This window comes from Cervus canadensis, chromosome 1, assembly GCF_019320065.1.
Source record: "Cervus canadensis isolate Bull #8, Minnesota chromosome 1, ASM1932006v1, whole genome shotgun sequence".
Lineage (NCBI taxonomy): Eukaryota > Metazoa > Chordata > Mammalia > Artiodactyla > Cervidae > Cervus > Cervus canadensis.
Window position 1 is genome coordinate 104,475,413 of NC_057386.1, and position 13,581 is coordinate 104,488,993.

Genomic DNA, 13,581 nt, shown 5'->3' on the forward strand with positions numbered 1-13,581 from the left:
CAGTTCAGATCAGTTCAGTCACTCAGTCGTGTCCGACTCTTTGTGACCCTATGCACAACAGCACGCCAGGCTTCCCTGTCCATCACCAACTCCCGGAGCTTACTCAAAGTCATGTCCATTGAGTCGGTGATGCCATCCAACCATCTCATCCCTTTCTGTCCCCTTCTCCTCTTGCCTTCAATCTTTCCCAGCATCAGGGTCTTTTCCAGTAAGTCAATTCTTTGCATCAGGTGGCCAAAATATTGGAGTTTCAGCTTCAGCATCAATCCTTCCAATGAATATTCAGGACTGATCTCCTTTAGCATGGACTGGTTGGATCTCCTTGCAGTCCAAGGGACTCTCAAGAGTCTTCTCCAACACCACAGTTCAAAAGCATCAATTCTTCGGTGCTCAGCTTTATTAGTGTATTTTCTGGACACATATCTCCATGCAAACGAGAATGTCCAGGTGTGTTTCTTTTTTAAAATATTAAGTGAAATGCTTGTCCCAGAGTTGATCCTGGGGAATTTCTCACCCGACCTGGGAGTAACTTTCTAGTGCCTGGGTCCATTTTGGAGCTGCTGTCTCTGCTGGCCTGGCATGTGCCCTCAGCCTTGCTCTGGGTACTTCCCTGACCTGGTCCCACCTTGAGTCGTTCAGACAACTTCCCACAGGTTGGTCCAGGGCTCTTCTTACATCCCAGGAGCCTCTGCCCAGGTGTGCAGTTTATACCCATGAGGGATGTGTGCTTCTGTCCCAGCAGCCAATTATGGGAGGCCAGGCCTCTGTAGAATCTTGTTCCCGCCGCCCACAGCTGCAGGCTGCCCCACACACCCTACATTCAGCTTTTCCTTCTTTCCTACCTCCCATGCCTCGCCCCACACTCTTGCCCCCTGCAAATAAATCGACTTCATCCAGAGTCTTGGCTCAGGCTCTGCTTTGGGGAAAACTCAGACTAATGCAATATCCAATATGCACATTGGCACAGTGAGTCTGATAATGGTAAAGAAACACCAAGCCTGCATCTCAATAAGAAGTAGAAGGAAACTTTGTAAACCGAGGTGCTTTCATCTAACTACCTTCCTGGTCAGCTTTACTGATTAGGATTCTTTGTAACCAAAAGAAAATGATGCTGGTTAATTTTTCTTTTTTAACCACACTTGAGATATGATTGACATGTAAAAAGCTGTGCATACTTAATGGATACAACTCAATGAGTTTGGGGATACGTATATACCTAGACAGCATGTTAAAAAGCAGAGACAATACTTTGCCAACAGAGGTCCATCTAGTCACGGCTATGGTTTTTCCAGTAGTCATGTACGGATGTGAGAGTTGGTCTATAAAGAAAGCTGAGCACCGAAGAATTGGTGCTTTTGAACTGTGGTGTTGGAGAAGACTCTTGAGAGTCCCTTGGACTGCAAGGAGATCCAACCAGTCCATCCTAAAGGAGATCAGTCCTGAATATTCATTGGAAGGACTGATGTTGAAGCTGAAACTCCAACACTTTGGCCACCTGACACAAAGAACTGACTCACTGGAAAAGACCCTGATGCTGGGAAAGTTTGAGGGCAGGAGGAGAAGGGGACAGAAAGGGATGAGATGGTTGGATGGCATCACCGACTCAATGGACATGAGTTTGGGTAAACTCCGGGAGTTGGTGATGGACAGGGAGGCCTGGTATGCTGCGGTTCGTGGGGTCACAAAGAGTTGTACACGACTGAGTGACTGAGCTGAACTGAACTGAACTGAACTGATATACCTTTGATGGTGCTGCAATGCAGGAGACCCTGGTTGGATTCCTGGGCCAGCAAGATCCCCTGCAGAAGGCATAGGCATTCCACTCCAGTACTTTGGGGCTTCCCTGGTGGCTCAGTTGGTAAAGAATCCACCTGCAATGCAGGAGACCCCAGTTTGATTCCTGGGTCAGGAAGTTCCCCTGGAGAAAGAATAGACTACCCACTCCAGTATTCTTGGTCTTCCCTGGTGACACAGACATAAAGAATCCTCCTGCAATGTGGGAGACCTGGGTTCGATCCCTGGGTTGGGAAGATCCCCTGGAGGAGGGCATGGCAACCCACTCCAGTATTCTTGCCTGGAGAATCCCCAAGGACAGAGGAGCCTGGAGGGCTACAGTCTATAGCATCACAAAGAGTCGGACATGACTGAGCGACTAAGCACAACACAGCACACACACCTGTGAGGGCTTCCCAGGTGGCACTAGCGGTAAAGAACCCGCCTGCCAATGCAGGAGACAAAAGAGACGCAGGTTCGATCCCTGGATCAGGAAGATCCCCTAGAGGAGGGCGTGGCAACCCACTCCAGTATTCTTGCCTGGAAAATTCCACGGACATATGAGCCTGGCAGGCTACAGTCCATAGCGTTGCGAAGGGTCGGACAGGACTGAAGAAACTTCGCACGCACACATATACCTGTGAAGCCACCGACACCACTAAGATCATGGACAGAGCCAACACCTCTTAACGTTCCCTCCGTCCCCCTTTATTATCATCATTATTATTACTCATGTATGTGGTGAGAACGTTTAACACATGCTGTACCCTCTGGTGGTTCAGATGGTAAAGAATCTGCCTACAATGCAAGAGATTTGATCCCTGGGTCGGGAAGATCCCCTGGAGAAGGACATGGCAATCCACTCCTGTATTCTTGCCTGGAGAATTCCATGGACAGAGGAGCCTGGTGGGCTACAGTCCATGGGGTTGCAAAGAGCTGGACACGACTGAGCAACTGACACTTTTGCTTTCACTTTCACTACCCTCTAAAAAGGTAATTACCTAATGAATACAGGTTCTATTGGAGAATGGATAAAATAGTTTAGAAGGCAGGAACCAGGACCTTAATGGAAATACAGATAACAGGACAAATGACAGACTTTTCCAGGTGCCCCCAATGCAACAAATAGAATCCAAACATTCTTGGCTCTTGCCTCAGTCTCCTTGAATGAAATCCAAATCCCAGGGTTAGACGGCTTGATTGTCAGAGGCTCAGAGATCACCGGGGGCAGAGGGTTATACTGATTTTCAGTCCTAAAAAAAGGGATGGCTTCAGCCAGTCTAGCCATTCCCTGGCTATTTCTAAGTCAATCCATGTCATATATCAATTTCTAGTAAAGAGAAATTTATTTATAGTAATGCTATAAATTGCTGTTTATAATAGAAGTCTGTTTGTAGGCTCTCTAGTGTGTTACATAGATGTCCTTGTCAGTCCCTATATCAGTGCTAATCCATAGTATGAAGCTCCAGAATCAATCATGTTTCATACTTTTTTTCAAAAAAGGAAAGGATTGTATTTCCAAAAGAAAACTGAAGTCCTGTTATGCAGAAGGACTTGGGGCAGGTGAAAATCAAAGCTGTCCATCCCAGAAACTCATTATATTTCTTTAAAAATATTACTGCATTGGCTAAAATGTTCATTTGGCTTTTTCTGAAAGATGTTACAGAAAAATCCAAACGAGTTTTTTGTCAATATAAGGAAATTGACTTTGATATTTCACTCAAACCTCATTTGTTGGAGAGCTTGCACGCTCTTCTTCTGTCCTCATGAGCCCCCAGAGGAAATGCTATCTTTGTGCAAATCTAAGTAAAATCAAGCTGAGTGTGCCAGTTCACTTTTACTGCCACCTCCTCATAACGCCCATCTTTCAAATTTCTCTCTCACTGAGTTAAAAAGATGTGAAATGTCCTGCTTGGAGGTAAGGGGGTGGGATCGGATGCACCGTGATCAGATAAGCTTCTGATTTTGCAAATGCTGACCCTAAGCCAGGCTTCCCACATCACAGCTGAGAGCCAGGCTCCCATATTGTGCTTCATCCTGTTTGTTTTATAGGATGTTTGACCTTCTCTGCCCTCCTCCGGTGGGGCACTTGAAGTTCTGTCTATGACGCTTCTGTTTAGAGAAGAAGCAATGAACCCAGCGAACACCACATTTATTCTATTCCAACCTCGTTCATTGAGTTTAACATTTGTGGGATCATTTCAAAACCACATATTAAAATGATTTCCCAAAGCCACAGTAATGTTGAAGTTCCCAAATCATTTCCTTCTCATTAGGAACAATAGGCAATTTAACTTAACTTCTTTCAGCCCAAGACCTGTGAAAACTGATGAGTATTTCTTCCTTCCAGGGTGTGTCAGATAGGACTGTGATCATCTATGAGTGACAGGGACACACACACACACACACACAAAGATGAAAGAGGTAGGACTTCAGTCTCCTCTCCAGATGTGTCCAGAGGAAGCAGTCCAAGCTTCGTGCCATGAGGCACCTCCCATCAGGCTGCTTCTCTTTGAGACTCAGCCATGGTATGGGTTTCCTGGGGCTGCTGTAACAAAGTACCTCACATATGGTGGCTTCAAACAACAGAAATTTACATGGAAACAGCCTAAATGTCTATTGACAGATGAATGGATAAAGAAGATGTGGTACATATATACAACGGAGTATTACTCAGCCATAAAAAAGAATAAAACCTTGCCATTTGCACCAATGTGTAGGCAACTAGAGATGATCATGCTGAGTGAAGTAAGTCAGAAAAAGAAAGACAGATATCATATCACTTATATATCTTATAGACAATGACACAAATGAACTTACCTATGAAACAGAAACAGACTCACAGACGTGAAAAAGAGACTTGTGGTCGCCAAGGGCAGAGGGAAAAGAAGGACTGAGAGTTTTGAATTAGCAGATGCAAACTATAGAGAATGGATAAACAACAAGGTCCTACTGTATAGCACAAGGAACTAGATTCAGTATCCTGCAATAAACCATCATGGAAAAGAATATGAAAAAGAATGTATGTATATGTATAATTGAATCACTGTGCCCTACAGTAGAAATTAACACAATGTTGTAAGTCAACTAGACTTCAATTTAAAAAAAAAAATTATTCTCTTAGAGTTCAGTAACCCCAAAATTCACGTGTTGACAGGGCCACGCTTCCTCTGATTGTTCTTGAAGAGGACATCTCCTGCTTCCTCCACTTTCTCACATTTTATTGTTGAGAAAATTTAGGCACCAAGAGTTAAGTTAGTTAGACTTCCCTGGCGGTCCAGTGGTTAAGACTGAGCTTCCAATTTAGCAGATGTGGCTTTGGGGAACTAAGATCTCATATTCTGTCAGCATCTTTGATGCTTCTCAGCTGGTAGCTGCATCCCTTCCATCTCTGCTTTTGTCTTCATAGGACCATCTTCCCTGTGCCTCTTGACTGTGTTTTCCCTTCCTATGAGGACACTGGTTGTTGGATTAGGGCCCACTCAAACCCAACATGGCCTCGTTTTAACTAATTATATCTTCAAAGATTCTCTGTTCAAATAAAATCATGCCCTGAGAGTCTGGGTAGAAAGGAAGTCTGGGGGACACTGTTCACCCCATCACAGTCATCATACACCTTTGGGTATAGCCAGTTCTCTACATATGAATGACTTCTGTTCTGAGAGCACATTGCTCAGTCCAGTTTGTTACTGAGTCCTACAAACTCAGCTAGGTGCCCAATGAACAGCATCGGCTATGTAGGACTATACTATAATAGGTTTATAATACTTTTCACACAAATAATACATTAAAAAATACAAAAAATAAAACATTTTTAATCTTACAGGGCAGGACCTTGAAAAGTACAGTAGTATAGTGCAATAGCTGGCATACAAGCGCTGGCATCGAGTAAATGGGCAAGAAGAGCTACTGGCTGGAGGAGGGAGAGAAGGTGGGAGATAGCAGAGCCGAAGATCGTCAGCAACAGGAGGTGGAGGGCAAACTGCAGTTTCACTCTCCCCTGACACTGATGGAATGCACGTTAGCATCTTTGAAAGTGCAGCTTTAACTTCCTAGGCACCGGGCAATTCTTAACCCACTGAAACCCAGGCCAAAAGCAAGAGGTGGGCACTGTTATCCTCATTTTATAGTTGAGAAAATTTAGGCACCAAGAGTTAAGTTAGTTAGACTTCCCTGGCGGTCCAGTGGTTAAGACTCTGAGCTTCCAATTTAGGAGGTGTGGGTTCAGGGAACTAAGATCCCATATGCTGTGAAGCACAGCCAAAATGTTAAAAAAGAAAAAGAAAAAATAGTATACTTAATAAGAGATTAAAAAAAAAAAAAGTTATGTAGGTTGCCTGAGGTCACCCAGTGGGTCGTGTCAAAAGTGAGATTTGAATCCAGTGGTCCTGCAAGAGTCTCCCTGCTCTTAACCTTTGTACTACACTGAACCATGTGGGTCTTAACAGCAAGCTCCACCTTTGGGGGTGCAAGAGACAGCCCCAACTGTGCACGGTGGGCTGGAAGAAGAGGAAGATGCAAAACAAGCCTTCAGAATCTGCTTTTTTAAAACAGACTTCCCTGGCAACTTCACCCAGAGACTGCCATTTATATCTCATGGACCAAAACCATATCACAGATTAAGGGCAGCCAAAAAGATGTAATAATTTTAGCTGGGCATTTTACAGCCTTAAAGGAAATTGGCATTTTGTTAGGTAAGCAGGAAGGCAAGATATGCACTGGATGAGTTACAAACCGCCTATAACACACAGATCCATCTCTTGATATGTTTTTCTTTTTTTTAATTTTTATTGAAATAGAATTAGTTTACAACATTGTGTTAGTTTCAGGCATACAGCAAAGTGATTAAATCATACATATATATTCTTTTAGAATCTTTTTTCATTATAGGTTATTACAAAATATTGAATATAGTTCCCTATGCTACACAGTAGGACCTCGTTGACTATCTATCTTACATATAGTGGTGTGTATTTGTTAATCCCAAACTCCTAGTTTATCCCTCCCCACTTGCCCTTTGGTAACCATAAGTTTGTTTTCTATGCCTATGAGTCTATTTCTGTATTTGACGTGTTTTAGAGGGTCCTCCTTCAAAAGTAGTGTTTTCCTGTATCCATTATCTTCCTCTCCTCTGGTTTAAAAATAATTTTCAAGAGTTCACATGAAGAAATGACTGTGTTCACACACAAAATCAGAACCCTAGAAACAAGAGGAAATTTTTAAAAAAACAAACACTCTAACATTGATTCCAATCTGTCAGGCCTCCATATGACAAAGTATTTCACACTTAAGTCACAACAGACTGTCAGGGCTATGTGCATTTCCCTTACACCCTGCCAGAGTGCTCCAGACCAATTCCTAGCGTCACCGTCTGCCAAGATCTTTTGTTGAGATTGTCTGTCTGCACACACAGCAGGCTGGATGAGCCAGGGAATGGTCAGCTCGCAGGAGCTGATGAATAAAACTCCAGCTCCCTCTCCCTTCTGTGTAATTATTTTTAGCTGTTTATTTTGGTGTGTTTTTTTCTTTTTTTAAGTTTATTTGGTTGCACCACTAAGGTTCTTAGTTTGGGGCATGTGGGATCTAGTTCCCTGACCAGCAATTGAACCTCAGCCCCTTTCCATTGGGAGCGTGGAATCTTCACCCCCGGACCACGAGGGGAGCCCCTCAGCTATGTCTTTTAAATAGCCTCCCCCACAGGAAAATATATGATAAAACATTTCAACATATAAAAATATGTAACATACCCGATATGTTTCATCATAGGGACTAACCCCTGCAGGATTAAGCTCCAGCCCCCAACTCTGGTCGCTGGCAGGACATACATCCTTGTTGGCTGCCTCTTCTTCCCTGTATCACTTCCCCACTCTCTTCTTGAAGTTTCCTGAGTCTCTGCAAAAAAAAAAAAAAACGACTCTTGAATCCTCATTCCAGCATCTGTTTCTGGGGCCTTTCCAAACTAAGATGCAGGTCATCGTTTCTCAAGTAAAACGAGGACAGTCATTGTTGCCTGACAATAGAGGATAATGAGTTACATTTCAAGAAAGGATATGTACCCTTACTCATGAGGTCATCCCTTTTCATGTGCCACAGTCCGCGTCTCTTCCCCCCTCTTGCCCCCGAAGTTTTGCAGCCGTGTGGTCCAATTCCCAGAAAGGACTTACTGCCAAAAACATAGTGTCCAGATGGCAGAAGACAAGCATGGAGCTACCAGTAATGAGACAGGGCTTTCTCAAGACATGCCTGCCTTTGTTTCCGAGGCTCAGGGGCTGTGATAAGGGGAACTCATGGCAATAAGGCAACTGAGCTTTCAAGAGTTTTATGGGATCACATCTCAACCCACGCCAGGCCTCTTCAGGCACATTTGCCACCACCTTCTTGTCCAGAGACTTTTGTGAGCCATCCACACAGCTGTCACCTCCTGGCGAAAGTCAGCAATGCACAAGAGAAGGCTCTCTTCTGTTTTCATCTTTTTTTTTTTTATTTTTTTGTACTACTCAGAACTTTCTTTATGTTTCCTTCTTTCTTTCTTGTCTATGCTGGGTCTTTGCTGTGGGACTTGGGCTTCTCTTGCTGCGGAGCAAGGGCTCTAGAGCAGGGGCTCAGTAGTTGCGGCACACAGGCTTCGTTGCCCCCCATGGCATATGGGATCTTCCCTGACCAGAGGGCGAACCCTTGTCCCCTGCACTGGAAAGCAGATCCTCAACCACTGGACCACCAGGGAAGTCCCTCAGAACCTTACTAATGCAAGCAAAAGAACCAAACTTAAGTAATTCCAAAAAACACAGCAATAACATTTTTTTTAAATAAGCGAAAAAAAAAAAAAAGCAGTAGGGAATATATTGCTTTGTATAACCATGAAGTCCATGAATTATTATGTGGATTAGATCTAGGTTTCTTTTTTAATTTCTATTTTACATTGAAGTTGGCTTCCCAGGTAGCTCAGCAGTAAAGAATCTGCCTACTGATGCAGGAGACACAGGTTCGATCCCTGGGTCGGGAAGATAACCTGGAATAGGAAATGGAAACCCACTCCAGTATTCTTGCCTGGGAAACTCCTTGGGCAAAGAAGCTTGGTGGGCTACAGTCCGTGGGGTCACAAAGAATCGGCCGTGACTCAGCAACTGAGCACACACACAGAGTTGATGAACTCTGTGTTAATTAGGTGTTAGTTTCAGGCAGACAGCAAAGTGATTCAGTGATACATATGCGTGTGTCTGTTCTTTTTCAAACCCTTTTCTCATTTAGATTGTTGCTGAATATTAAGCAGAGTGAAGAGAAGTTTCTTGATATCAAAGGATCACACAGAGGAGGCAGGAAAATGCCAGGCTTGAAAGCTTGGTCCCTAATCCCCACTGAGATCTTGCAGATGGACTGATGCATTCTGTTTAAAGGATAAGAAAACACCCCAGACCTGTGGGCTCACAGCTGTTCAGTGGTTATCCCAGGGTCAATTCCCACAATGCTGACCTGACTGCAAATGTGTTACAGGCCTTTTGAGTTTTATTGTTGGAGCAGAGATGCTCTTTACTTTTCTACCACTGGTGTGAAAAATTGTTTTCCCTGAAGCTGATGTTCTAATGCTGTTTCTCTAGTCTGCTTTTTCCTTTAGAGATGAGCCAGTTTGGGCCCAAGAGTTAAATTGTGTTTTTCCACTTCTTCTCGAAGTGTGAACAGTTCCTTTTGATCTCTTCCCTTTAGAGTGGAAAAATATGCCTGGCCTTTTTCCTCCCCAGAGGCAGCGGGAAGTAGCAACACCACACTGATTGGGTTCCTTCATTCTTTTACTATGTCTGTACCCAAAATAAAATAAAAATCCGCTGGAAACCCACAGGGGAGGGAAAAAAGGTGCATAAGCAATGGGGCATTTGGAGGCTTATGCATATTCAGACAGTTTAAGGCATAGTCCTTGAAATTCAGGAACATTACAAACTGTAGTCTTGTCTTTTAGAATTAAAGAAACAGAATATATATATATATATGTATATGTATATATATACACACACATATATCCATGTATGTGTATATATATATATATTATCATATCCAAAGGCTAAGCCAAATGAACTAATTATAAAATGATCTGAGTCCTATAAAGGAAAAGTAAAATCTTACATAAGAAATAGAAAGTTAACATAAGGAAAACGGTTATGTAATTTTAAGCTGATAAACTTCTACGCCTTCTTCTGGCATACGGCTAAATGGGCGTTTTTGATTTCACATGAAAACCAAATTAACAAGAATCTCTACAAGCCTGTCTCTAAAAGATGTAAAAGGCTCCCTAACTAGCTCCTAAGGCCTGTCCAGACGTGGTGTTGGTGCTGTCCCCAGGCTCAGCTGGTCAAGTTCAGATGAATAGAAGAAACTCACTGTGCATGCTGACATAAGATCTCTCAGGAACATGACTGACATGTGATGAATGGCGATTGAACCAAGAATGTCGAGGACTAGAACTCGAATGTCTTGTTGCACAAAGATTGAGGCTTACATGGGAATTTTGATCTTTTCGCGGTTAGAGGAGACGATCCTTGCAGAGAGGAATGAGATTCCTGTTGCTTGGGGCTCAGTGTTCTCCGCCTGAGAAATAGGCTCACAGGATCTCATAGGGCTATGCCAGTTCACAAACCGCCAGAGTGTAAGAGTAACCCTAGAAGGCATGGGCTTGTTGGAGAAGAAGTGCAGAGTGAGGATTCTTGCTCAGTGCCCAGGAAAAGGTGCGTGTGTGCTCAGTTGCTGAATTGTATCCGACTCTTTGCGACCCCATGGACCGTAGTCCGCCAGGCTCCTCTGTCCATGGGATTTCCCAGGCAAGAATACCGGAGTGGATTGCTCTTTCCTTCTCCAGGGGATCTTCCCGACACAGAGAAAAGGTACCCCTTGCCAAGAAGAGAGAACTCATGCAGACAAATGTCATATGATATCACTTTTATGTGGAATCTAAAAAAATGATTCAAATGAACTTACCTACAAAAACAGAAATAGACTCACAGGCACAGAAAACAAACTATGGTTACCAAAAAGAAAGGCAGGGGAAGGATAAATGAGGAGTTTAGGATTAACAGGTACACACTACTATATGTGTGTGTTAGTTGCCCAGTCGTGTCTGACTCTTTGCGACCCCATGGACTGTAGCCCTCCAGGCTCTTCTGTCCATGGGATTCTCCAGACAAGAATACTGGAGTGGGTTGCAATTTCCTTCTCCACACTACTATATATAAAAGAGATAAACAACAAGGACCTACTGTATAGCACAGGGAACTATATTCAGTATCTTGGAATAACCAATAATGAAAAAGAATCTGAAAAGTTATATCTATATGTATATATATATGTGAATCACCTTGCCATGTACCAGAAATAACACAACATTGTAAAGCAACTATATGTCAGTAAAAAATAAAAATCAAAAAGGAGGGACTTAGGCACAGAAGGCTAACATACAGAACAAGGAGATGAAGATGCTAGTGTGGATTCCAGTTCCTTCCTTGCTGGTCCTTCTTCATGCTTCCACAGACTCTGGGTGAGGTTCTATTGAGCAGGAAGCAGAGGCAGCCCCACAGAGCTTACCGTCTAGAAGAAGGATGAAAGGGTTGAACAGCTATAAGGAACAGCAAAACTGCAGTGGTGTCAGATGCCCCGAAGGAGAGCCCAGGCCTTTCTTTGCTGGGCTCTGAGGGACCATCATGTTCTTAGCTCTGAAAGCAAATAACAGAGGCAAACAGGGAGGTCCCAAAGGACACAGGTTGAGCTGAGCTCTGGAGGAAGTGTTTAGCAGGGAAGATGCATGTTTGGGAGAGTGTGTGTGTGTGTGTGTGTGTGTGTGTTGTGCGTACATGTGTTCCATTGATGGAGCTCTGGGGGTGTCACTGGGGTCATCATAGCATTCCAGACACACACAGAGGCCAGGATAACCTTGGGAAAGTGACAGGAAGTGAAAGAAAGCAAGAGCCACAGCCACAGTTCTCTCAGTCTCTTTATGCCCCACATTAGGCATCTAGTTCCCTGGCCAACAGTTGACTGCTTACATCGGAATCCTTTTGTGTGAATTTAGACCAATTGGAACATGAACACGTGGACTCGGGGGTTGAACATCCTGGGTTCTAATCCCACCTTCGCCATTTCTTAGCTGTGTCAAGTAACAGAACCTCTCTGTGCCAACCACATAGTAGAGGAAATCTGAATGCACGTTCAGTGATTCTGTGAGACTTCATAGATGCATACTTCTACAGTGCTAGGACAGTTCTTGGTGCATGATGAAGTTTGTCAAATACAATATTATTCATGATGAATTTGCTCCCCGGCCCTCTGCATCCCATACCCCCTCTCCATCACATTCAACCCCTCGAAAGTCTGGGTGATGGAGGACATTACCTGGGCTGCCGTGACCCCTTGGCTGGTGCTAAATGCTGGGCTTTCTAAGCCTAAGTGGGGGCGGGTTCTTCGCAGGGAGGCTGGGGGAAGGCGGTCTGCACAGGCGTCAGGATGTGATGGCGGGATACGTTTGCTCTTCCAGGAGGCGGAAATCCTGAACACAGCCATCCTCACCGGGAAGACGGTGGCCGTGCCCGTGAAGGTGGTCTCTGTGGAGGAGGATGGCGCAGTGACAGATCTCAAGTCCGTGGAGTGCCGATCGTCTGATGAAGATGTCATTAAGGCAAGTTGGCACCCCCGGTCCCTACAGAAATCCGCTGTCTTGTCGGCATCAGTGCTGGTCAACCAGCTGGGACCACAGGGTCCCCGTGGACCCCCCATCCCCCATCCCACTCTAGTTATCCCGCTGCTCCCATTCCCAGGATGTGAAGGAATGGTGCTTCAGGGGGTGGTGGGGGTTGGGGGGTGGTGGGGAATGTTAGTCCTGGTCGCTGATGCTCCTGACCGTCTGTGTTTCCAAATGCTGTGACCTCTTGCGCGCCCCTAGGGAGGATGGCTGAGGGATAAGGGACCACCATCCGAATAGAGCTTACTGTCCCCCCGCTGACCGCACCGGCTGGGAAGGAGAGAGAAGGCAGCATCAGAAACTAGGTCGACGAGTATGCGGCCACGCTCTAGGATGATTTCATAGCACAAAGCATTTTTGGAGGATTGGTGAGGATTCACAACCCAGTTCCACTCCCCTGGCTAACCAGCAGGATTCTCCATGACTTAGGGATGGAGTGACCAGCTCTCCCAGTCCCTAGTTTAAATGCTGAAGACTCCTTCCTTCTCTCTGGCTGCTTCTTTCACCTTTTAAATTGAATGCAAAAGTGATCTTAAACAAAGGCCCTTTGGGGGATGCATTGCCTGGGAAGGGACGGGGCGCCTAGTTTGCTCTGCCAAGCAGCTTATCGTGTGATGCCAGTCAGCAGGGGAGAGGGGTTTGTCACGCTGCTGCCACCCACTGTGCAGACAGAAGCTTCTTGGCACCTCCTCTGAGCCAGCCTCCCAGCAAATGCCCCAGGCTGGGAGGGATGCAGCGGAGAGGGCGGGGGACTCCCATCCTTGTGGTCCCAGGACTAGTCAGAGCCCACCAGCCTTCCTGCTTGTTCTGCTCAAGGACTGAAGGGCCTCTCTGACCCCATGTGAACCCCAGGGAGCATTTCCACCCACGAGAAGGCAGTGGACAGACGCAGACTGAGTCGTCGCTGAGCACTGGGTCCAGTTTCAGATGTTGGGACCACAAGGTAGAGGCACCCGGTCCCTAGTGTCTCAGAGAGAAGGCAGTGCTGTCAGATGACCGGGCTGACTGACACATTGTACAACACATCCCACCCAGCATGCCCTTCACCTCAGTACATGGCACATCCATCTCCTCGCGGTTCAGACCAGTAT

At 45.2% G+C, this 13,581-nt stretch overlaps 1 protein-coding gene across 1 annotated transcript in view; it reads left to right on the forward strand.

Annotated features, from left to right (window-relative positions):
- The window catches only part of TMEM132D (transmembrane protein 132D), an 836,318-nt gene that overhangs the window by 696,895 nt on the left and 125,842 nt on the right, over positions 1 to 13,581 (forward strand). Inside the window, exon 5 of the mRNA XM_043488971.1 lies at positions 12,287 to 12,427. Within this exon, the coding sequence (XP_043344906.1) occupies positions 12,287 to 12,427 (141 nt within the window). The remainder of the gene's footprint in view (positions 1 to 12,286; positions 12,428 to 13,581) is intronic.